We start from the raw sequence: 23,144 nt of genomic DNA on the forward strand, positions 1-23,144 counted from the left end.
TAAAAAAATGTTTAGTCTTGGGTATTAAAGTGCGAATAACCCTAAATAATTGTCAAGCTTTATAATATTTAGTCACTTTCGTAAACTTTTGATGGTATTTCTTACTTCAGTAAATTTTAAATACTAGTGTAAGAGACAAATCAACAAGCAATCGCTATTATTTTTTTAAAATTACAAACCGTAATTTGCAAAAGACATTTAAAACTGTATATCACTTCAAGTGAGCTTTTCCGCAAAGTGGTCTATAGTCCATTCAACCATAAATCACTTCCGCAAGTTTTACATTCACATTTTTGCAAGATGCACTGGTAATTTTCTGCACTGCAAAAGCTCGAATATGATTTCTAGCCAAAGAAAAAACTCAACAATTTCTTAGAAGTCCCATAAAAAGAATTTTCTATGTCGACGAAGTAGCAAGGGAAAAAAGTTCAAATGTTTGGTTGTGGCTATGTTCAATTTAAAAGACAATGATTGGGTGTTTTTGCGAAAATTGAGGATTTATGACTTAAAAAATGAAGGAAAATTGTGTTAATTCCCCAATTTTAAGAACCCCATGTGATCAGTATTTTTAATCTTTTTTCTCAAGTGTTTCAGCCCCCAAAATCCAAAAAAATATGATTCAATCGTTATTCACTGCCAACTAAGCATAGAGAGAAATAAAAACAAAAAAAAACCCAAAATGCCTTTATTTCCTCCTCTTTTTTCTCGAGATATAATCTTCATGGCTCCTCCTTCCTCCTCTCCTTTCCTCCTCTCTCCTAACTCATCTCCTTCCTACTCTCTCCATCTTCCTCCTTTTTCTCTCAGACACCGACATTCCCCTCCGCCGCCACCGATTTTGGGTGCACGCTCCGGTCATGTTGTCTCATTCTTCGGCATTGGCCTCTGCCACTACTAACCTCGAGCGCACCCTCCTTCCTCCTCTCTTTTCTCTCCAGATCTAATCTTCATGACTCCTCCTTCCTCCTCTCCTCTCCTCTCCTCTCCTAACACATCTCCTTCCTCCTCTCTCTCTCTCTCTCTCTCTCTCTCTCTCTCTCTCTCGCCTCTCTCTCTCTCTCTCTCTCTTCCTCCTTTTTCTCTCAAACATCGACATCCCCCTCCACCACCACCAACTTTAAGTGCATGCTCTGGGCATATTGTTTCCTTCTTTGGTCTCGCCCTCCACCACTTTGGGTGCAAGTTTCACAAGAACTATAAGCTATCGGTTTTCTTTAAAGAAATTTATAATTTCTGTTTGATCATCGTGAAAAAATAAAAATCTAAAAAAATATCGACTAAATGTGATTTTTATTTGATAAGTTTTGATGTTAAGTCAAGTCCAAGGTGAAATGTTAAGTCTAATGAGTTGAAAGTGAAGTCTAAGGGCTTGTACGTTAAGTTTATTAGGTTGAATAATAAGTCCAAGGGCTTGTATGTTAACTCTATTAAGCTAAATAATAAGTCTAAAGGTGAAATGTTTAGTGTAATGGATTATATGTTGTCTAATTTATTGAATGTGATGTATAAATTGTTACATATTAAGTCTAATGCGTTGTTTATCAAGTCTAATCGGCGTGATGTTGATTCTAATTAATTGAATGTTAAGTCTATAGAGTTGGAGGTGAAGTTCAATTGTTTGTATGTTAAATCTATTGGGTTGAATAATAAGTCTAAATGTGAAATGTTAAGTGTAATTGATTATATGTTAAGTCTAATTTATTAAATATTAAATATAATTTGTTACATATTAAGTCTAATGCATTGTACGTTAAGTCTAATTGGTATGATGTTAATTCTAATTGGTTGTTAAGTCTATAGAGTTGAACATTAAGTCTAATCGGTTAAAGGTTAAACCTAATTGGAAAATATTTTTTATCTAATGAAAAACATGTTATTTGTAATGAAAATAATATTAAGTCTGAACTTTCCCATGTTAATTCTAGTGAGAGAAATGTCAAGTCTAATTTGTTGAATTTTAATTCTAATTAATGTCAAGTCTAATAAAGGGCATTTTTAAGTTTAATCGGAAGGTTGTTAGGTCTAATCTATTGAATGTTAAGTCTCGTTTGTAAACTCAAATTAGTTCAATGTTAAATCTATTGGGTTGAATAATAAGTCCAAGGGCTTGTATGTTAAGTCTATTAGGTTAAATAATAAGTCTAAAGGCGGAATGTTAAGTGTAATGTATTATATGTTAAGTCTAATTTGTTGTATGTTAAGTGTAATTTATTACATGTTAAGTCTAATGTGTTGTATGTTAAGTCTAATTGGCATGATGTTAATTCTAATAAAGGTGTTTTGAGGTTTTTTATTTTTTTTCTCTCTCTTTATACTTAGTTGGCAAGAAATAAACTTAATATTCAATTCTATAGGCTTAACATTCAACCAATTAGAATTAACATCACACTAATTAGACTTAACATACAACGCATTAGACTTAATATGTAACACATTATATATAATATTTAATAAAGTATACTTAACATGTAATCCATTACACTTAACATTTCATATTTAGACTTATTATTCAACCCAATAGATTTAACATACAAAACTTTGGATTTATTATTCAACCCAATATACTTAACATCGAACCAATTTGAGTTAACAAACGCGACTTAACATTCAATATATTAGACTTGATAATTTTCCGATTAGACCTAACATTTAACTTATTAGAAGAATTACACTTAACATTGAACTTATTTGACTTGATATTCCTCTAATTAGAATTAACATCACGCCAATTACACTTAACATACAATGCATTAAACTTAACATGTAATAAATTACACTTAACATTCAATAAATTAGACTTAATATATAATCTGTTACACTTAACATTCCACCTTTAGACTTATTATTTAACACAATAAAGATAACATACAAGCCATTGGACTTATTATTCAACCCAAGAGACTTAATATACAAGTCCTTTGACTTCATTTTAACTTATTAGACTTAACATTTGACATTGGACTTAAACTTAACATTAAAAATTATCAAACAAAAATCATATTTAAACGGTGTTTCTTTAAATTTTTATCTTTTCACAATGTTCAAAATAAATTATAAATTTCTTTAAAAGAAACCGATAGCTTATAGGTCTTGTGGAACTTGCACCCAAGGTGGCGGAGGGCGAGGCCGAAGAAGGAGACAACATGGCCATAACGTGCGCCCAATGTCGATGGTGACGAAAGAGGATGTCGTTGTTTGAGAGAAAAATGAGGAAGATGGAGAGAGGATGAAGGAGATGGGTTAGGAGAGAGGATGAGAGGAGAGAAGAAGAGGAAAGAGAAGTAATGGAGATTAAATCTGGAGAGGAGAGGGGAGGAAGGAGGTTATGCTCGACGTTGGTGGTGGCGAAGGGCGAGGTCGAAGAAGAAAATAACATGGCCGGCGCGTGCATCCTAAGTCGATGGTGGCGGAGGGAGATGTCGATGTCTGAGAAAAAAAGGAGGAAGAGTGAGAGAGGAGGAAGGAAATGGGTTATGAGAAAGAAGAGGAAAGAAGAAAAAAGGAGTCAAGGAAAATAGATCTGCAGAGAAGAGAGGAGAAAATAAGAACATTTTTGAAATTTTTTTATTTCACTCTCTATATTTAGTTAGCAAGGAACAATGGTTGAATCACATTTCTTTTTTGGGTTTTGAGTGCCAGAACACATGGGTAAAATATTAAAGGAGCTGGTTACATGGAGTTGTTAAAATGAATAGTAGAATCCCCCATTTTCTTTTTTTTCCTTTTGCCATAAATCACCCGAAAAGAGTCATTAACCTCACAGTTTGAAAATCGACCAATTTTCCACTTCAAATTGTGGCTTCAATAATGCGTAGTAATTTGTTGGAGCGCGCACAAGGGACCAGTTAATATTTTATTGGAGCGATGCATATTTTTGTTACTATGTGCAGACGACAGAGTGGCTCACCATTCGTCATGTACTCTTCATCATGTGTTATTATTTTAATGAAGCGTGGAGGAGCACGGCTGAAAGGTTTTCAATCCAATTTTTTTTTTTTTTTACTGAAGGCAGTCTATTTCGAGATCACTGCAGTAATAATTGGATAACTGCAGTAAACCTTCAAGTTCACTTTATTTTAGGATGATTGACATCAGATCCTCGTGCAATTTGATCCCTGTTGAGGGGCATAGCGACTAGCGAGGATAATAAGCATAGTTGCGCATATGCAGCGATAGTATTCCAACTAATACCTGTAAAATTAAGCTTTTCATAGGTTGATCTGAAATAATTAGAGACTTGTAAGCAAATCTACCATCATCAAACTTTCTCTTGGCGTTGTTATCCTGAGAAGAGAGCAAACAGAACTCTTACATTTTGTTCATGTTATGCAATTACCCGTATACACATCATTGTGAAATCTTCCCTACAAATTCTTTGTAGATGATACTCTTCTAACCATACAGAGAACATGCCACTAGAAAAGAAGCAAGGATGTATGATTGCATGGAACATAAACTCTTAAGAGAATAAAGAGGCAAGGCACACGACATGCTCAGTCATACCCTTGAAAAATGCTTAAATTGGGCAAACACTCCTGCAGTATCGCCTCACAGAACTTAATGCCTTATGCCCCGTTTGGCAAAGGGTTAAGTAAAATGGATTAAAAAATTAAGATAATTAGCTCATTCGATAAGTTCAGACTAAATTATTAACATGTTAAATAAGTTTTATTTTAGGCATTATGATCAATCTTAGTGTTTCGGAATAATATGAATTTTGACTGTCTTCTTTATAAATAGATGGGTAAATTCTTAATCCTTCTAATGAGAGTATTAACAAACTCTCATTTTGAGGGATAAACTCATTTTAATCACTCCAATGGGTACCTTAACACTAATACATTTTTCGAGTTTGACAAATTAGGAAGAATTATAACTCACTTTAACCTTTGTATAGATTTGTGTTTGGCGGGTTAAAAAAGGGTTAAATCTCCCTAACCTCTTACTTAACCCGTTGTCAAACGGTATCTTAGAGTTCAATTTTGACAGATACATCCATCCCTAGGTGATTTTCCTTTTAACTCTTTTACCCCTGGTGAATCTTTGGTAGTATTACTGTCTATTTTAGAATAAAAGAGAGAGAGACAACCAAGAGGTTCATCTGCCAAAATGAAACTGAAGCGGTAGTAGTAAGTTTCAAAAGCGCCCTGTATTATCTGCAATTAACCCAAAATGTTACTGAGATGGTAACAAGATCCCCATGACGATGGGGTGCTTTGCACAAGTTACTACCAAAATAGAGGAGGAGAAGAGAATGTACAAAAAAAACTAAACATGCATATACAAAATTAATTGTTAACAGCTTGAAGGCATGAACAACATAGTTTTAAACAAAAAAGACAAACAAAATAAATCAGCCAACCATAAAAATTCACCAATGGGAAAAAGTCCGTAATCAAACTTTCTCGCAATAAATGTAGGGTTGAGGCATTTGCAAGTGTAAATTTAATTATGAAGATAACTAGAAAAAGTTAATTGGGCTTCTTAACAGAAATTTAGTCACCGGGTGTTCACCATTAACATAACAACAACGTAAATGGTTTTTGGCAACACCAGGAGACAATTTATTATCGGCAACAGGGAAAAAGAGGAAACCAAGAAGGAAAATGGTTACCTCGGCAAAGCTGCCCCTTAAATTCCAAATATAACTTTAAAAGAAGATTTAATTCCTATTTGATTAGCAGGTATGCACATGAATTCGTACACCACCTTCACATAAAACTACATCCCAAACAAAATGGTGATGATATTAGGGGCTGTTTGGTTGAGTGGTTCTATAGTAAACTTTATAGAAAATAATTGATATTGACAGTTTTATAAATAAAAATTTTATGGAGATTTCTATTAAATGTGTTTGGTTCAAAAAAATTTTACAAGCTTTCTATAAAATAGAGAAAAGTACCTCATTTTATAGAAATCAATTTTCGCTCAAAATTAGCTAAAGCATATATATTAAAAAAATAATTAAGTACATTATACTATTCTCATGGGCATTGTTAATAAACTATTTTCTATAAAGTAATTTCCAATCAAACAAAAGGAAAAAAAAACAACATATTTTCTATAAGGTTGAAAATTTTTTCATACTTTAAACAAAACAAAGAAATATCAAAAAATAAGAAATGATACTCTTTTGAGTTCTATAAATTTAATTTCATAGAAATACAAGGAAATCAAATTTTGAGTAGTTTTCTTTTTCCAAATTGAACCAAACAGCCCCTTAGCATTGGCATTTCGTTAGTTCATTGTCAACTGAAAGCCCACACCCAATAGAAAAACAGTTGCCCTGTATCTTGTAGACACAAGAGCAAATCGTTGTCAACTGAAAGCCCACACCCAATAGAAAAACAGTTGCCCTGTATCTTGTAGACACAAGAGCAAATCTAGGTGGGTCGCAATAAAAAACGTTGAAGAAAAACAGTTGCCCTGTATCTTGTAGACACAAGAGCAAATCTAGGTGGGTCGCAATAAAAAACGTTGATTTTCAGAGCATTAAAGTTATGATGATCGATTCCGCTCAGCATGAAATTCTCCAGATCAAAGAATCCTAGGAATTATAGTTTCATATTTTGACGTTCAAAACAAGCACATAAAAAGCATGAAACCATAACAACAAAGCTACATCCAAATAAGCAATGGACCAGAATCCTCTCATAACAGAAAATGTAGGCACAAGGTGCTCCCCGTTAACCTAATGATAAAAGGTAAATTGGAAACGGAACACCAAGCAACCGCTTAATTTTGGCAACAGGGAAAAAGAGGAGACCAGGGAATGAAAATGGTCGCCTCGGCAAAGCTGCCTTTCGAAATAAGTTGAGAGAATTATTTTTTTATTTATTTTTTTGGCAAAATCTTAACGAATGCTAGAGATTGGTGTTCATTGAGAGCTATTTCATCATGAGAAAATTAAGCTCAAAGTTTCGCAAAGGAGGGGGAAAATATCACCTTGAGAATGCTCGATTCCAGAGTTTGCGGCTGGGAGACTTGAGGAAACAGAGCTAAGTGGTGGCTAGCTTTTATAGTCGGGATCGCAGGAGAACCCTAACAAGGGCTACACATATGGGCCAGAATAGATTCGGGATTTCGGGCCCATGTTTTGAGTTGGACCTAAATATTTCAATAAGGGGCTGTTTGTTTGCCTAAAAAAAGTGGGAAATTAAAGAATAGGAAATCAAAGAATAGGAAAACTTGTATTATGGTTGTTTGGTTGGCTAATGAAAGAAGGAAATCAAAGAATAGGAGATGAGATGAGATAAGTTGTCACCATATTATTGGATGATATGAGTGATTTTTTAAGAAAACTAGTTTTGAGGTTGTTTGGTTGGTTAAAAAAATAAGGAAATGTATTATAATAAACATATTTCCTATAATAGTTTTTAAAGTCAAATGAAAGTGAATAATGTGGACATGAACCCGGCAAGAAAATTGAAGGTGCAACCTTTTAGGGGCTGTTTGGTTGTTGTTCGTAAAGTTGTGTATTTATGACATAACTTGGGAAGTTGTTATCCACCTCATTAATTTCACTTTTATACTTTTCTTTGTTTGTTTTTTATTACATTGTGTATTCCTCGTCAGCTTCTTCTTCCATGAGGAGCGTAGCTATTTCGTTGTTATGAGACATATATGATATTGGAAAAATGATGCTAACAATGAACACAAATTGAGTTGAGTGAAAAGTGAGAGTGCATATGATATTATTTATAGAGGTCATATAGCTGTTATGATATAGCCGTTGAAATATAGCTGCTACAATATAGTCGTTGGAATATAGCCGTTATAATATAGCCGTTACAATTATTTATTACAAAAGAAGGTAAGTGAAAAATGTCCAAAACTATTTAGAGAGACATTTAGGGAGCATTGTTAGAGCACTTGCTCCTTATGTGGCTCCTTATTTCCTAGGATGCGATATTTGCTCCTCAAATATAGGGACAAGCTAAGATCATTGTTGGAGATGCTCTAAATGCCAATTTACCTCGCCACTTATTTCTGTAAACGGAACAGTGTGAATTAGTGAACCAAACAAGGAGATTCACACAACATCAAAATAGATCTTGTTCATTTTGCAAATCTCCGAGGATATAGTCTAAAGGCCCTTAAGTTTTATCTCTCTGTTTTAAGAAGACCCTAACTTTCTAATTTTGACCCTGCTAAATTGTACTCATCTTTTTTAAGAAGCTCCGAACTTTTTATTTTTGACAAACACGTCCCTAAGTTCTACCCTCTATTCTAAAAGCCTCCGACTTTCTTTTTAAGGCTTCCTAGAAGTGAAGGGTAAATTTTAAGGGTTTCTTAGTAGGAAATGGTAAAACTTGGGGGTTTTATTATCAAAAATAGAAATCTAGAGGCTTCCTAGAAAATAGGGGAAAACTTGGAGGCTTTTCTATAAAAAAAAATAGAAACTTAGGAGCTTTTTACAAAAATGGAGTAAAACTTCGGAGTTCTTTAGACTATCTACTCGCAAGTCCCGGAACCTGAATTGTTCTTTCTTTTATAGTAAAGTTTCCATCTCTCATAACATTTTCTATCTTTCCAGTGATATTGGAGTCCAACTTAAACACATGGTATGAGCAACGCCAGTTCAGTATTGCTAGAGAAAGCAACGGGCTAGTAATCATAAACCAAATATATGATCGTACCAAACAAACAAACTTTTTTAAGTTTAAGAAAATTAATAACACAAGGCTACATATTTATACTGCTGAATTTACATGGAGCTTAAGAAAATTAATAGCACACGGCTACATAATTATACAAATAACACGGCGCAGTCAGAATTCGGAACTTGAGTACAGATGTACACCGATAACAGCTTTATTTCATTGTTGCGCTATTCACCATTGATTACCATGCTTCGTCGCACCAACAATCACAGCAACCGCAGCAACAACAGCCTGTTTGTACAAATAACAACCTTTTTAGAAGACAGAATAATTTACAGTGATCTTTATCACATCTCTTTCTTAAAATGAGGAATTTGGCATCACAAGGTAAAAGGATGAATCATTCTTGAAAATTTTGAAATCTCCACGCCATAGATTATCATTTAGAAGTCTGATCTCATGCAAACGCATCATTCTTGAAAATTTTGAAATCTCCACGCCATAGATTATCATTTAGAAGTCTGATCTCATGCAAACGCTTCAAAATACGATTCTTCATGTAGCTGATGCTGATCCTAGTTTTTAAAGTCAAATGAAAGTGAATAATGTGGACATGTAGCTGATGCAAGAAAATTGAAGGTGCAAACTTTTAGTGGACTATATGAAGAATTGCTACTTACAGCAATTGTGCAGGCGGCAAACCCAGGCTTCTCCCTGTAATCTACTCTGACACAAAGTAGAATGAAGGCTCCAACATACCAGGGAATGGCAGCAAGAAAGAAACCAATAATAAACCTATTCCAAAGACAACAAATGACGAAAAATTACTGAGCATCATAAATCAGAGAATTTTAGAAATAGATACGAACAAGGAAAAGAGGCTTCTTTGTAGCTAACACTTACAGAAACCAGCCAATACCCAAGCCACAACAAGGAAGGCGTTGCATCCTTACGGTCAAAGGTCTTCCTTCAGCGACTCCATTATATACTTGGATATCAGCCAACGTGACGAAATTGGGTGAGTACAAGCTGTTTGACTCTTAAGAATATAAGAAAACAATACATAGGAAAAACTTTCGTGGTTCTTAGAAACCGAGATCATCAACCAACTAACTGACCCCTGTAACAGAATATGAACTAACAAAGCTTTACTAACTACGCTGAACAGGTTGTTGAATCACTATGCTAAAAGTTGAAAATCCCTTGGGATGCCAATTTTCAAAGCTTCTAGTATTCGGAAGTATAAATTAGTCTTTAAAGATAAGATAGTTAGATACAACATCAAAATGTACAGACGATGCAAAGATTGTCTAGAACTTTTAATAAGCAAGCCCAATAATGATATCGCGGTGCACAAGCGCTGACTTGTTTCCTGATCTCTGAGAAACAATTATAATGTTCGACCCTTAATTTAGTTCAAACATCAACCAATCTAACATGAGATAGTCTCATCATCCTTTTTTTTCTTTTTCCTTTTTTTGGCATCAACCTGAAGTCATACATCAGGAAAACTATAGGTTGGTTTCTAAATGCCAATGCAAGTTGTATTATCTATTCTTGCCTCAACTAAGTCAACTTAATCCCAAGCCTATTATGTAGTAGTACTCACTTGATATGGCACTACAAATCTACTTCTCAAAACGAAAATAAGCGCTATTTGTGAACGCAAACTCTTACAACGTTCTAATGGCGTGGTTGTCGTTCACTAAAAGTATTTGCACCACCACATTCATAGAAAATACGAGTTTCCGCAGTGAAGGCTGATCTTTACAAAATAATAGATAATCAATAATATAGACATTTTAATGATTTGAAGGCGTAGCTGAAGAACCGAAAGACAATTAAATCTCCGACTTTTACTAAATTCTTCTATTTGGAGCTCACCCATAATAACACCATTTGGTAGACAAGCAATTTCAACCCTAACAATATATTGACTGCATCAATTAACTACCTAATTGGCAATTGCCGCATCTCTTATTAATTTTGGTTCCTTTTAATTGGAATCGGAATTTGGAAATTGGGGTTTTGTTATTCCCAATAATAATGGTAAGGATAGAATTCAATCGCCAGAAGAATTAATAATACCTGGAATAGGCTGGTACCCATTAGCATAACAGTAGGGGGCGGAGTAAGGGGCGATGGGAGGTTGGCCGTTGCCCGCCGACGGCGGCGGAGGAACGGGCTGAGGAATTCCCGCCGGCGGCGGAGGATAATAGGATCCGGGTACTTGTTGGAACGTGCCGTAGTATTGCTGGTATTGATGGACGATCCTTCTCTCCTCTTCGCTCATCTTCGTCTTCTTGTTGAATTCTGTTAACTACATGGATGATTTTAATCCTATTTTCTTCGTATTTTTGTTGAATCCTCCTAAATGAAACTCCCAACGAAGGTGAAAATGAATTCCCATCCTCCTCTCTATAAGTGAGACTCCAATTTATATGAATTATTTATCTTAGAACAAAATGATAAAATCCCCTTGAACGTTTTGGTGAACTGTCAAGTCCCCACCCCAAAGTCATTTCTTTAATTTTCTCTATCAAGCTACTGTGTATGTGGTAAATGAGATCATTTTATGAGCCCACAGTTTAACAGACCAATAACTTTTTTTTTGCATTTTTTTTTTTTGTTTTTACAGCAATTTTGAAATTGAATTTCCAATTCCTAAAGATGGTTAACGGGTAAAATTTTATAGAGAGTTATTATTATTATTTTGTGGAAAAAAGGAGACATGTTGATAAAAATATATGAAGGAAGGAAAAAAATCCATTGTCACATCAATTAAATATTTGATTGCAGGCATACAAAAATTACCATATTGAAATCGCAAACATAGCTTGAGAGGCAAAATAGTTAAATTGATATTTTAGATGGGACGAGGGGCCTTGAAATTTCACTAATACTATAAAGATAAGTTTAGTTATTTTGTCCTCTATTTTAGTATAGCAAAGTTTCACCTATTTCGAAACATAATTGCAATCAAATATGCTACTGCTTTCTCACCTTTACATTTACGTACTTTCACTTGTTTTTGTAGCTTTTATACATCGTAAAGCTTTTAAAACTTGCATTTAAATACTCACAATTATGCAAACATGAGATTCCACGTGTCCAAAAATTTCCTTGTGACAGTCACAACTCTCTTTGTTAGGAAATCCACACGCTTAAACTTTGCACCGGCTACATTTTGCTTGGATGATACGAATATTTTCATTTCTTGTTGCAGGTTTTACTGATTTTGATATTTCTCTCCGTGCATTTTAAGAATATTTTAAAATTAAGGAGAGTTGTACGTAGAAAAACTTGCACGATATCAACCAATATTGAAGTCTGGGGCATGTAGCCAAACAGTGGGATCAAACCCTGATCTAAGAGCAAGTGCTGCAATCTCCTAGTAGGGAGCTCTTGTTGGAGTGCTCTCAAGCATGGGGCCCACTTAGGAGCTTCCTAATAGGAGAAATATTCCAACAAACTCCCAATTAGGATCATAAATATTATTTAAAAATCAATTCTTCTACCTCTAACATTTTATAAATATATTTTAAAATAATAAATCTAATAAAAAATAATTTTTAGTGAACCCCCACCCCTTAGGACCTCCCAAGTGCTCCACAAATTTGTGGAGCTCTTAGGAGCTCCATGATGGACCCCACCGCCAACTAGGACTTAGGAGTTTTGTTGGGAGCTTGTTGGAACATGTTTAGAGTTTTTCCTTACCACATCACCCTTACGCCTCGTTTGGTACGCGGGAATGGACAAACTTGGGAATGGAATGGAAGAAGGAATGGAATGGATTGCATGTGGGAATGGAATGGTCATTCTCATTCTCTTGTTTGGGTGCGTTCGTAGAATGAAGCTAGAATGGAAATCTCATTCTCATTCCCATGTTTGGTATCACTAGTACACAAGTGAGAATGAAATCTTATTTTCTAATAATGCCCTTACAACAACATAGATTTTTAATAAGATAAAAAATAAACATTAATGATAATAACTAAATAATTTTATATACGCATATGTTATATTAATCTAGGTATGTGTTATACTAATGCTCGTGTTATCCATCAGGTGTATGTTTCGTTTATATTTTTTAAACAATACTCGCTATTTCTTAGTCTTAAAAATTAAAGAAAAATAAAAAAAAAGATTATCGTATCTTTCATAGGTCCAAAAAAAAGAATGATATCCACAATCCACAGTTCTAGATATATAAATTAACTTATTTGATAAAGTATCAAAATCACTCAATTCATAATAGCAAAAATCCATAAAACAATACCAACTAAAATAATATGTTTCGAAATAGCAAAATGATATACTAGCCTAAATTGTCAATCTAAAATTGTCCACTTGCATAGCGCCTCACCCAAACATTCTTTATTATTAATATGGATATAATTGAAAAATACCTAACTAGTTTTTTATTCTCATTTGAATGGGAATGACCATTCCTTATCTTCTCACTTGGAATGCTCATTCCCACAAATAGTGGGAATGATCATTCCTAGAGAATGGTCATTCCAACATCTAAAATATAGGTGTGTTTGGTATGAGGGAATGGGAAGTGGGAATTGCATTCCATTCCTCCAAATTCCCGCGTACCAAACGAGGCGTTAGGAGCTTCCTTGGGAGGCTGATGCACTTGCTCTAAGATCCGAATGATCTACACAAACCACAGACCATATCAGGAGGCACATCAACCAATATGCCACGTCCACCCGAGCTCTCCTACTTGCATACTAAACAGGGAGTTGACGTAATGCAGAGAAACATATTGTCTCGTACCGTTGTACCTACCTACAGTCTCATAGAACGTTTCTTCTCCCCCTCTATAATTATAGGAGAGCTGTTGGGTTCGATTAATCCAACGAACCCAAGTGACCCAACCTACTCGATTTTGGATTTGATTTAAAGTTGCTATCGATTCAAGTTAGGATCAGGATACTAACCACATGGTCTGGTTAGACAGTTTCATGCTTATCAAGTTGGGTGGTTATCTTGAATATCTAAAGGATAGGATCAACCGGAGTGTAATCCCACGGTTGTGATTAAACCATGATGGGTAGGGTTAATCATAAATATCTATTTAAAGAGTGGGAGTCCCTCCTCTCAACCGTATGCAGAAAAGAGACCTAATTCCCATCATTGGCTACGGGAGGAGAGAGGAGAAGACTTCCATTATTTTCATCGGTGAACGGTAATTAATTTATATTTCTAGTTCAATTATTCATGTCTAGATCGTTAAATTATCCAACAGTGGTATCAGAGCCTGTTTGTGCATGAATTTTTTGATCTAGAATTAAAGTTTTTATTTTCGGATTTATTAAAAAAAAGAGGATCTACGGTTGCATCCAGTGCTTATGTTTGCATCTGCGTTTTTGTTTGCCGTCAAACGCTAGAAATAGATCAACGTTAAAAAAAAAAAGGGATTCAGCGTGTTTTCTTACGATTGATTACTTGTTTAATTCAATCTTATCTCCGAAGAACTCACGGCCACAGCAAAGTTAAATAAATAAAAAAAATAAGGGCCATCTTTGAGTTCACAATTTTTTTTTTAATGCCGCATCAACCATGGCTGCTCCTCGCCATGCCACGCCCTCTATGCACGCGCCCTCTCTCTCTCTGCGGATTCGGTGCTCAGCGGTGAGCGGCGGCCAGTGGCGGGGTTGCGGCAGGTGGCGGGGTTGCGGCCGACGGCGGAGGGTCGGTTCTGTGGGAGATTGGGTGCTGGCGGCGGCTCTTGGGTTGGGTGAGTTTATGGTTAGGGTTTAATTAAGGTTATAATTAATTAATTAATTCAGACCCAACCCATTATGAAATGGGTCAGACCCATTAATTTTTCAGACCCGACCCATTACAGTTTTGACCATTCATTTTGTTTTGGTCGCTACAGGTCCGTTTTAAGTCCGATTTGAGCCCATAAATAGTCGTTGGAAAGATTATTTTGTGTTCTTTTCAACTATACAGTTTTTATTTTAATTTTATAAAGTTTTAATACAGAAATTTGGACAATTCATAAAGATTTTTGTATGCACATAAAGATAATTGATTTACTCTGATTATATCCTTAATTCAGGTGGGGGTAAATATTTGGGTTCATGATAAAACGGACTACAGTATTAGATCAACCTATGGGGTTAAGGAAGATCAGTAAAACAGTCACTTAGAAATTATGGTAGAGTAGGTTAGTGTCTTGCCCAAAGGTGACCAACCTATAATACCCTAATTTTCTAAGGTTGAGTTTACTCTCATTTGGACTGGAAGGTTGCACTTATCTGTGGGTGGACTACTAGTCTTGCCCAAAGGTGTCTAGGAAATCCCCTACAGGATAAGTGGTGCAGGATAGTTGAAACATGTCAGTGAGAGGAGAATAACCCTATTGCCCAAAGGTTAGGAAGTGTTCAAATCAAACTGACACTGTGTAGGCTAGTTCTGTAGGTGATTATATATCACATTTGGGGGGCGAATAGCATGTCAAATCACTTGCCCAAAGGTGTGATGAGATCCCCCCCCCGCCTGTCCCGCAGAGTGGAAGGTTGCATACGTAAAACACTCTGACCCATCCATTCTAACCCTAAATTGGATGTGGAAATATTAAAGTTAATTAAATTAAAGGTCTCATTTGATTTATATGTCCATGGTTTAATACAGATGGACGGACAGTTTATCCAGAAGCGGAATGAGGAATCCGTTAGAGCGAGACAGTACAGTACAGTTTGTAGGGATTTAGTTCATGTTTGTTGTGAAACAAATTTAGTTGATGTTCCTTCAAATTCTTGGTGGATTGATTCTGGTGCCTCTGTGCACATTTCAACTTCATCACATGGAATAATCCACAGTCGGAAGGCAAGGGCAAATGAGCAGCTATTTTTGGGAAACTCACAGCCTATGAAGGTGGAGCTCGTTGGGACTTTCAGTCTGCGCTTGGATTCTGGAGTTTCCTTAGTTTTATCAAACACTTTCTACGTACCTTCTATGAGAAGGAATCTTATTTCAGTTTCTAGACTTTCTGGATCTGGTTATAGCTTTGTTTTCGAGAATAATTCTGTCTCTATCAGAAATGGTTTGGATGTCATCGGACATGGTTTCTTGATTGACGGTCTTTATAGATTAAATCTGGATGCATCTTTTCCTTCCCCTCTATGTATGTCTGTGAATTCATCTTCTTCTGGTACAAAGCGTCCTAGGCTTAATAGCAATTCTTCCATACTTTGGCATCGGAGATTGGGACATGCTTCAAGAAAGCGATTGGAATCCTTAGTAAAGTTTGGTGTTCTTGAACAGCTAGATTTCTCTGATTTTGGTACATGTGTTGACTGTATCAAGGGAAAGATGACTAAATTGAGAAAATTTGAAGCCTCCAGGAGTGAAGGTCTCCTTGACCTCATTCATACAGATATTTGTGGACCTTTTCCCACTCCCTCTCATGGTGGTCAGCGATACTTTATCTCTTTCATAGATGATTTTTCGCGCTATGCCTATATTTTTCTTCTTCACCACAAATATGAGGCACTGGATGTTTTCAAGATCTTTCAAGCTGAAGTTGAAAAAACAGTTAGAAAGAAAGATTAAATCTGTGTGTTCTGATCGAGGTGGGGAATTCTATGGTAAAAGCGATCAGGACGGCACAAATCATGGTCCCTTCATTGAGTATTTGAGGTTACAAGGCATTGTTCCTCAGTACACTCTCCCAGGTTCTCCGCAGCAAAATGGAGTAGCTGAAAGAAGAAATCGTACTTATCAAGATGCTGTTCGCAGCATGATGAGTCATTCAGATTTGCCTGAAAGTTTTTGGGGTGAGGCATTGAAGACAGCTGTATATATCATCAATCGTCTTCCTTGTAAGGCGGTAGCAGAGACCCCGTTCAAGCTTTGGACTGGCAGGGATCCTAGTCTTGGTCATCTACGTGTTTGGGGATGTCCAGCAGAGGCACGACCTTATAATCCAGACATTAAGAAATTAGAAGCCCGAACAGTGTCGTGTCGCTTTGTCGGCTATCCTGCAAGATCTAAGGGCTACAGGTTCTATTGTTCTTCTCGGTCTACCCAGTTCTTCGAGACACAGCATGCTGAGTTTTTGGAAGACCCTAATGCTTCTTCAGAACATCGTGGTCTGAGTTTTGAGGAAGTTTTAGAAGATGAGCAGTCGCTTCCGCTATTAGATGTCATCTCTAGATTTCCTACTCTTCCAGATAGCTTTCCACCTCCTCCTCCAGTTCAAGAAACATTTGTACCTGCAGAAGAGCCACAACCTGTTAGAAGATCCTCTAGAGTCAGAAGATCTGCCATACCTGATGACTATGAGGTCTATCTTCAAGAAAGTGGATGCATTGATCCAGAATCCGATGATCCCTCATCATACTCACAAGCTAGAGACAGCATTCATGCAGCTGATTGGCTAAAGGCTATGGAAGAAGAGCTTCAGTCAATGGAAAAGAACTCTGTTTGGGAGTTGGTACCTTTGCCGAACAAAGCTAGAGCGATGGAATGCAAATGGGTCTTCAAGACCAAAAGGGATTCTGAAGGAAATATTGAGAGATTCAAGGCCAGGCTAGTGGCCAAGGGTTTCAAGCAGAGAGAAGGGATTGACTACGTCGACACTTTTTCTCCAGTATCTAAGAAAGATTCTCTCAGGATAGTTCTTGCTCTCGTCGCCCATTTTGACCTTGAGCTCCATCAGATGGATGTCAAGACGGCATTCTTGAATGGAGATCTGAATGAGGAAATATTTATGGTGCAGCCTGAAGGGTTTGCAGTTAAGGGAGATCTGGTCTGCAGATTGAAGAAGTCAATATATGGTCTCAAGCAGGCTTCCAGACAGTGGTACTTAAAATTTCATCAAGTGATAACATCAAATGGCTTCCGAGAGAATCCTGTCGATCGCTGCATATACCTTAAAATCAGTGGGAGCCGATTCGTCATTCTAGTATTATATGTAGATGATATATTGCTTGCCAGCAGCGATATTCATCTCCTACATGAGACTAAAGATTTTCTTTCGAGGCATTTTGATATGAAAGACCTCGGAGATGCTCATTATGTTTTGGGCATCAAGATCCATAGAGATCGAACTAAAGGCTTGTTGGGCTTATCTCAAAGGGCTTATATTGAGAAAGTCCTTCAACGATATGGCATGAAGTTTTGTGCACCAGGTGAAGCCCCAGTTGTCAAAGGAGATATGTTCAACAAATCTCAATGCCCACGAAATGAAGTTGAGCGTAGGCTCGTGAACTCTGAGGAGTATGTCTCTGCAGTTGGCAGTCTAATGTATGCGGTGTCATGCATCAGGCCAGACATCAGTTATATCGTGGGAATATTAGGCAGGTTTCAACAAAATCCTGGTGTAGCTCATTGGAAAGCTGTAAAGAAGGTTTTGCGGTATTTGCAGAGGACCAAGGATTTCATGTTAGTCTACAGAAAGTCTGAAAATCTAGAAGTCGTTGGTTATTCAGATTCAGATTTTGCCGGATGTGCGGATAGCAGGAAATCAACATCAGGTTATATATTTCTGCTCGCTGGAGGAGCAGTTTCTTGGAAAAGTGCCAAGCAGTCCTTAGTGACGACATCCACCATGGAGGCAGAGTATGTTGCTGTTTTTGAAGCAACATTGCATGCCTCTTGGCTCAAGAATTTCATCAGTGAACTAAAGGTGGTGGATTACATTCAGAGACCAGTAAAATTGTATTGTGACAATCAGGCAGTCGTACAGTTTGTAAAGAACAAGAATTTTTCTAGCAGGAATAAGCACATCGGTGTGAAGTACTTGTTAGTCCTTGATAAGGTCGAACAAGGATTGATTGAGGTTCATCATCTGCCGACTCAATTGATGATTGCTGATCCTTTGACCAAGGGAATTTCTCCAGGGCTCTTCAAGGAACATGTATCCAGTATGGGTGTTTTAGAGTCTTTTGATTCTATATGATCAGTGAGATTTAGTTGTCATACTAGTTTTGTTTTATTTTCAAGTACTATATTCTGGATTGCTTTGAGCTCATTGCTAATTTTTTAGCAGTTTGATATTTTCAAGCATTGTGTTCTTGGTCATTGTTGCTTGATATATATATTTTAAAGTAAAGAAAACTAAAGTTTAAAGTAAAGAGTTTCAAGTTAATCGTAAAGAAACTCGAATTAAAGATAGTGGTCCATAGAGTCATAAAGGTTAAAGTAAAGAGACTCTTAAATTTGTGCAGAAGCTGAATATGATTGGGCATCATATTTGAGGCTTTCGTTCTGGACTAAAGGTGATGGTTTTCACATGGCGGATGCCGGTAAAAGTTTCAGAACGGCATACATGTTTGTGTATGTTGCAGAGGACACTTAAGGGCGTACATCGGATTTGACCATAAGGGATGTACGGCTCTATTACACTCCACTAAAACCACCATAAGGAAAATGTCTTTAGAACATTAGTGGTACTAGCGGTTGGACCGTGGAGTGACCTTGTGCCATATTAGAGCATATAGTGTTTTCACGATCAACCATTAGTGGTACTTTTGTTTTAAGGAAAAGGTTTTGGAAACTATCCTAATTAGAATCATGGCAACAAGTTTTCTAAAATAAATGGGTGCGCACCCGACTTTTGAAAGTTTTGAAAATTTAAATATTTTTGAAAAATTAAAATGAGGTATGTTGTGCCAAGTGGGAGATTGTTGGGTTCGATTAATCCAACGAACCCAAGTGACCCAACCTACTCGATTTTGGATTTGATTTAAAGTTGCTATCGATTCAAGTTAGGATCAGGATACTAACCACATGGTCTGGTTAGACAGTTTCATGCTTATCAAGTTGGGTGGTTATCTTGAATATCTAAAGGATAGGATCAACCGGAGTGTAATCCCACGGTTGTGATTAAACCATGATGGGTAGGGTTAATCATAAATATCTATTTAAAGAGTGGGAGTCCCTCCTCTCAACCGTATGCAGAAAAGAGACCTAATTCCCATCATTGGCTACGGGAGGAGAGAGGAGAAGACTTCCATTATTTTCATCGGTGAACGGTAATTAATTTATATTTCTAGTTCAATTATTCATGTCTAGATCGTTAAATTATCCAACAAGAGCGGCATCCATCACCGATGAATATATACATGTGTCTCTATGCCTGCTCCTTGAACAATTTGAGGTGAGGCACAGTGATAAGGAATGAATGAGGTACAAGAAAGAGTTGCATCTATATATTTTTTTATTAGACTGGAGGGTGAGTGAGTTATTCTTTACTTGCATGAGAGGATGGAGATGCGAGTTAAAATAAAAATGGAGAATGTTCTTTGTTTAAAGAAAAAAAAAACAGTGAATAATTATGCAAAATATGTAAGAATACAAAAGGCTTTACGAAATAATTTTTCTCTCTCGGAACTTATCTTTAAAATTATGAAGATTTTCTCTATATTCACGTATTGGTTCATTTGATATCAAACGGCAAAAATACCAAATTGGTATATTTTATTTACCCACTGTGACAGTTTGGTATTTTTTTCTCAGCAACATATTGGTATATTATTTTTTTCTGCGGCGACGAAGGGCCTCAAATTTTACCGGACCTAAATTTCCAGCGAAGTTTTTCACGTGACGCATCACATGGTGCGAACGTGGCTTCCAGCGTCATAAATCAGCTCCAATCTCAAACCTTAACCCCTCAATCTCCTTCCTCCTCCTCCACCTCTCCCTCTCCTCCATCCTTCACTCCTTTCGCCTCTCTGACGCCTCCCAGGCCTTCAACCTCTTCAAATCCTCCCTCGACTCTCGACCTGCCCCACCCTCTACAACATCCTCATCTTCACTTTCGCCAAACACAATTAACACCAACAAGCCCTACACCATGATCCAAGATCGGGTCAAACCCGATGTATACACTTTTAATATCTTCATCGGTGGCTCGAATTGTTTTCGGTGACGACTTGAGAGATTTTGATCAATGGGTTTTATAGAGAATTGAGAGCTCTAGAAAGGTGTGAGATTTTGATGGGCTTCTTAACGAAAAGAGCAGTGCCAAATGGGTTCGAGTGCTTCATGTTAGTCGGAGCTTTATGCAACTACGGGAATGAGGATAGAGTTGTTGTGATTTGTAGCTCATTAATTGACGCAGTGCAGAAGTAATAGTCTCGGAATCCACTAAGGACAATCTTCGAATCCACGAAGTAAATATTGAAGAAAAACAAATTTTATTAATCAAAAGTTATGCCTCTAGGGCTTACAAGACTCTACTTAAATAGAAAAGAAACAAGACTTTTATAAGGACTCAAACTCCTACAATGACTCTAACTTACCAAAAATAATAAAAGAATTCCTAAAACATTAAAACTCCTAAAAGACTCCTTACAATTAGGAAAATCCACCGGTCAAATCTGAGATCAAATCTGCTTTATTTCTTAATCAAAACAGACTTCTAAAGCATTACTAAAAATAGTAAAAAACGAACAAAATTACAGATATCTCTCAAACCGTAAGAAATTTGGCGAAACGAAGTAAGCAAACTGAACCCTTAGCGGTCGATTTAGATGGCTCTGTCTCGTCAAGATACTCAATTTTCATATATAATTCGTCCAATTCCGACGTACAGTTTAAAAGTTACGGTCGTTTCTTCGAAACAAGTTATTTTCTTCGACCAGGCTTGCATTTGGGTTTGCGACTGTCTCACTTTAACATAAACGTGTTTGCCGTGTGTTCTACATCATCAATGGAGAGCTTCAGGAAATGTGGGAAGATAGATGAAGCTACTGGGTTTATGGAGAGAGTGATGGAGAAGTGGATGGTTTTGGATGAGATTAGTTGCAATTGTTTGTCACTAGGAACCATGCTGACAGCCACATTCACATCACGTGAGGCGTCACGTGAAAAATTTCGCCAGAAATTTGGGTCCAGCCAAATTGGAGGCTTATTTGTTGCCGGAGAAAAATTAATATACCAATATGTCGACGGAGGAAAAATAATATACCAATATGTCGCCGGAGAAAAAAATATATATCAACATGTCGCCGGAAAAAATATATATATCAAACTGTTACTAAGGGTAAATAAAACAAACCGATTTGGTATTTTTACCGGTATCAAACCAAGTCTAAGTTACAGGTGGAGCAGGAGCACGCTATGACCTGAGGGTCAGGAGTACTTTTGGGGATCCATTCCCAACATGTTCCTACTAGTTTACTCTTGTACACAAGCAAGGGAAGGTGAATCATGCTGGCAGACTACAGAGGTGTTTCTATTAGAACCAGTGGCATGCGTGACCGGTTCTGAGCCTTTCAATGGGCAAACTTGGGCGATAAACTTGTAACTTTGTCCCCTAACTTGGGCATCGAAGAGCTCAAAATCGGTCGCCGCATGCGACTAGTTCCGATAGGATAGGTAGTCACCAGAGACCCCTCACCTCAATCAACTTCACCTAACCAAGCGACTCATCCAAATTTTACTCTGCATAAACAATATAAGTTATGAATAAATTGCATCATTTGCAATAAAGAAATGAACATTATAACAACGACTATGAGTAATCTTCTCTTCGGTATAAAGAAATGAACATTATACCAAAGACTATGAGCGATCTTCTCTTCGGTGTAGAGAAAGGAATATTATACGAACGATTACAAGCGATCTTCTGGAAATGATGTTATCTCATATCTGGTATACATATTTCTCTCTTATGTGATCAATGTGTTATCACTTTTTCGTAATTAACCGTACATGTGTTGTTTTGCGCTTATATGTTCAGCATCAATTTGTTCTTGATGTGAAAAATTTTGTCCTCCATTCGGATGATATATAATTTACAAAATATAATGATATTTATATTATAAGGAGGGTTTGTTAGTTGAGGATTGTTGATTCAGATTCAGATTTTTTCTTGAATTTTAATATAGACTGTTATTTATTTCAAACTAGAAATTGGATTCAAATTTAAAGTGTTATTGGATTAAGACTAGAATTTAAATTTAAATTTAATGTATTATTAGTTTATGACTAAGACTCGAATTTGAATTAAACATATTATTAGTTTAAGACTTAGAATTTAGATTTAACTTTTAGGTGTTATTTATTGTGTGGAATTTTTATCTGGACTAAGTTTTTAAATCCACATCTCATTCCAACCGTATAATTTTTAAAAATAAATTTTCTAGAAAAATCCAAGTTAAAATTAGTAGATTGTGATATCATTCTCTGAGCTTTCTTTCTCCTCTTCTCTTTAAATATTTAATATATTTCAAATTAAAAATGTTAATGTTAAAATGTCTCATATTCATAAAATTTATGTATTGAAGTTGAATGTATTTGATTTTAAAATATTTATATACAACTTCTTTTTATGTAAATCATTTTAACTAAAAATATATTTAATACTATTTGGTCAGTTTACATGCTTAATATTTAATATTGCAGTAGATAAGTTTATAATTTAATATTTCTTAAATAATTAAATATAAATACAAAAAATAATTATGTTATATTCAGTTTATTTTTATTTAAATTTTAGAAATAAAATGTATTAAAAACAAAAAAAATACATAATATTTAAAAATTTTAATGCATTAGATAATGATAAATCTA

The 23,144-nt window shown here is 36.1% G+C and overlaps 1 protein-coding gene and 1 long non-coding RNA gene across 5 annotated transcripts; both read right to left on the reverse strand.

The window, feature by feature from the left end:
• On the reverse strand, positions 4,255 to 6,980 carry LOC109840792. The gene is made up of 2 exons (XR_002247060.1): positions 6,946 to 6,980; positions 4,255 to 5,156 (listed from the first exon to the last, which is right to left on the reverse strand). It is a non-coding gene; the product is annotated as an uncharacterized LOC109840792 (long non-coding RNA).
• On the reverse strand, positions 8,618 to 11,083 carry LOC109840793 (60S ribosomal protein L18a-like protein). Of its 4 annotated transcripts, none has more exons than XM_020409566.1 (5): positions 10,692 to 11,083; positions 9,507 to 9,591; positions 9,284 to 9,398; positions 9,130 to 9,172; positions 8,618 to 9,059 (listed from the first exon to the last, which is right to left on the reverse strand). In XM_020409566.1, the coding sequence occupies exons 1-4, from the start codon at positions 10,894 to 10,896 to the stop codon at positions 9,131 to 9,133; spliced, it is 447 nt and encodes a 148-aa protein (XP_020265155.1). In that variant the 5' UTR covers positions 10,897 to 11,083; the 3' UTR covers positions 8,618 to 9,059; position 9,130. The 4 variants fall into 4 exon arrangements, with proteins under 4 accessions (XP_020265155.1, XP_020265154.1, XP_020265151.1 ...); XM_020409565.1 differs by having other exon boundaries at positions 9,130 to 9,178; positions 10,692 to 11,082; XM_020409562.1 differs by lacking the exon at positions 9,130 to 9,172 and having other exon boundaries at positions 8,618 to 8,894; positions 10,692 to 11,058.

The sequence above is a fragment of the Asparagus officinalis genome, chromosome 5 (assembly GCF_001876935.1).
Source record: "Asparagus officinalis chromosome 5, Aspof.V1, whole genome shotgun sequence".
Classification (NCBI taxonomy): domain Eukaryota; kingdom Viridiplantae; phylum Streptophyta; class Magnoliopsida; order Asparagales; family Asparagaceae; genus Asparagus; species Asparagus officinalis.